Source organism: Octodon degus, unplaced genomic scaffold, assembly GCF_000260255.1.
Source record: "Octodon degus isolate 3935 unplaced genomic scaffold, OctDeg1.0 scaffold00046, whole genome shotgun sequence".
Taxonomy (NCBI): Eukaryota; Metazoa; Chordata; class Mammalia; order Rodentia; family Octodontidae; genus Octodon; species Octodon degus.
The window spans coordinates 14,764,877-14,766,934 of NW_004524622.1; the positions used below are offsets into that span (position 1 = coordinate 14,764,877).

The following is a 2,058-nucleotide window of genomic DNA, read 5'->3' on the forward strand; positions in this document are numbered from 1 at the left end:
TTATTCCACTGAGCCATCTCCCCGGCCCCTATCATAGTCTTCTAATCCATAAAAATGACATATTGATTTTTGAGGTCAAGCTGCAATTTTTCTCTATGATATTTTATATAGTTTTCTGTACACAAAAATACTGTTTATTTATTTATTTGTATTTTAGGGAAGGGTCTACAGGGTGTTCAGGGTCTCACTACTAGAGTGGACTCGTAGTGATTCGCCTGTTTACAGCCTCCCAACTCCCAAGAGCTGGGATTACAGACTCCTGCCACTATGCCCAGTCTCAATTGACATCTCAGCACATCCCGGGGGCGGGGCAGGCATGGCAGACCCTGGGATTGAACCCCTGGCTCCTGTGCCTGCTTGCAGGTGCTTTAATCCACTAGGGTATTTGGCTGGCCATAATACTGTTGTTTTAAAAGACTAGTGGTACACTTGTAAATTAAACTTTGTAGAGTCACATCATAATAGCAAGTCTTACAAAAGTTATTTTAACAGCTTTCTCACAAAATTTCAAGTTTATCATATTTCACATTCAGCACTGGGACAATTAACAATGAGCAAACAGGAAAGATCTGTTATCTTGTAAAGTCTAACAGTCATAAACTATTCATAAAAACAAGCAAGAAAAACATTAACTCCTATCTCAAAGAAGGGTATTTCTTTTCAGTGAAATTCCGCAGGTTTTTGGTAGCAGAAACTAAATAATCTGATTTTTCTGGCCTCTTACCAAATCCAAGAAAATCCAACAACAAATGTCAAAACAAAACAAAACAAAAACCACAAAACATGTATTTATGTGTGAGCGTGCGTGGGTGCATAAATGCGTGTGTGCGTGCGTGTGTGTGTGTGAGAGATGCTAGGGACTGAACTCAGGGCTGCTCTACTTCAGCACTCAGCTACATTCCTGTCCTTTCTACTTTTTATTTTAAGACAGAGGTCCTGTTAAGTTGCCCAGACTGGCCGTGGACTTGTGACTTTCCTGCCTCAACTCCCCAAGTAGCTGGGGTAACAGGTGTGTGTTATTATACTTCATCACAAATAAAATGTTTATTTAAATAAAACAGTACAGGACACACAATGAAACACACCACCCTTCAGTTTTTGCTGTCTTAACTTTTACAGCATGATTTATATCACTAACTGTTAGCATATAGGTCTTCCTGTACATGTATCTGTCGGATAAAATGGGGTTGGGGGTTCTATCAAATATTCATGTCATAAAAACCAATGTTTTTGGTGGTAGGGATTAAAACCAGGGTCTTATGCTACACCCTTGATCTATACCCCTAGTCCCATGAAAATTATTATTTCAAAATGTCAAAAATATGAATGTTAAAAAATATTTTTATGCAAAACTCTCAAAAACATTCACATTCATACCAGCAACTCTATACAGAGTTCATAAGTATGCTATTTCCTTCTACAATTGGGGGCTTGCCAGATAGATTAGTTGTTTAAAGCACTGCTTGGGCATAAGTGTGTTATTTCTTAAAGCAACAGAAACTACTCGCTGATAAGAGGTGATGGTATAGTATAAACTGTAGTATACACACATTATTGAATATTGTAATGGCTAGTACACCTGTATGCAATAATACAACAAATACTATAAACTCTATGCTGCCAGAGGAAAAAAGCATGTCTTAGAAGACAATAACCAACCTAATTCCCAGTGACCAATATATAGACAGTATCAATCATATATTATATTTTTTAAAAGTGCAGCTTTCGTTTTTTTTTTTTTTTTTTGTACTGGGGCTCAAACTTGGGACCTTCACTTGCTAGGCAGGCACTTAAGCTGCTGAGCTATGTCCCTGGCCCAGCATGGAATATTTTTAAAAACCTAATACACAATATTTTTCAGAAACCTAATAGCAAATTCAGAATGTTTTTCCAAAATTTAAGAGTTTTACCTTTGTTTCTGTTCAACTGCTTTGTCCAAGTGCTGAAAGATATCCTGAAACAGGGCACAGCTGGATCTACTGTTAATGGTATATCCATAGCTTCTTTTCCAATATTGTTTGAGATCATTTAAGTATTCTAATACCTAAAAATAAAAAA

At 37.0% G+C, this 2,058-nt stretch overlaps 1 protein-coding gene across 3 annotated transcripts in view; it reads right to left on the minus strand.

Annotated features, from left to right (window-relative positions):
- Window positions 1-2,058, minus strand: part of Minpp1 (multiple inositol-polyphosphate phosphatase 1) — a 35,044-nt gene that overhangs the window by 20,067 nt on the left and 12,919 nt on the right. For 2 of the 3 annotated variants that reach the window (XM_004632080.2, XM_023716142.1), the window contains exon 4: window positions 1,911-2,044. The exons of the other annotated variant lie outside the window; for it this stretch is intronic. In XM_004632080.2, coding sequence (XP_004632137.1) covers window positions 1,911-2,044 — 134 coding nt within the window. The remainder of the gene's footprint in view (window positions 1-1,910; window positions 2,045-2,058) is intronic. 3 annotated transcript variants of the gene reach the window in all.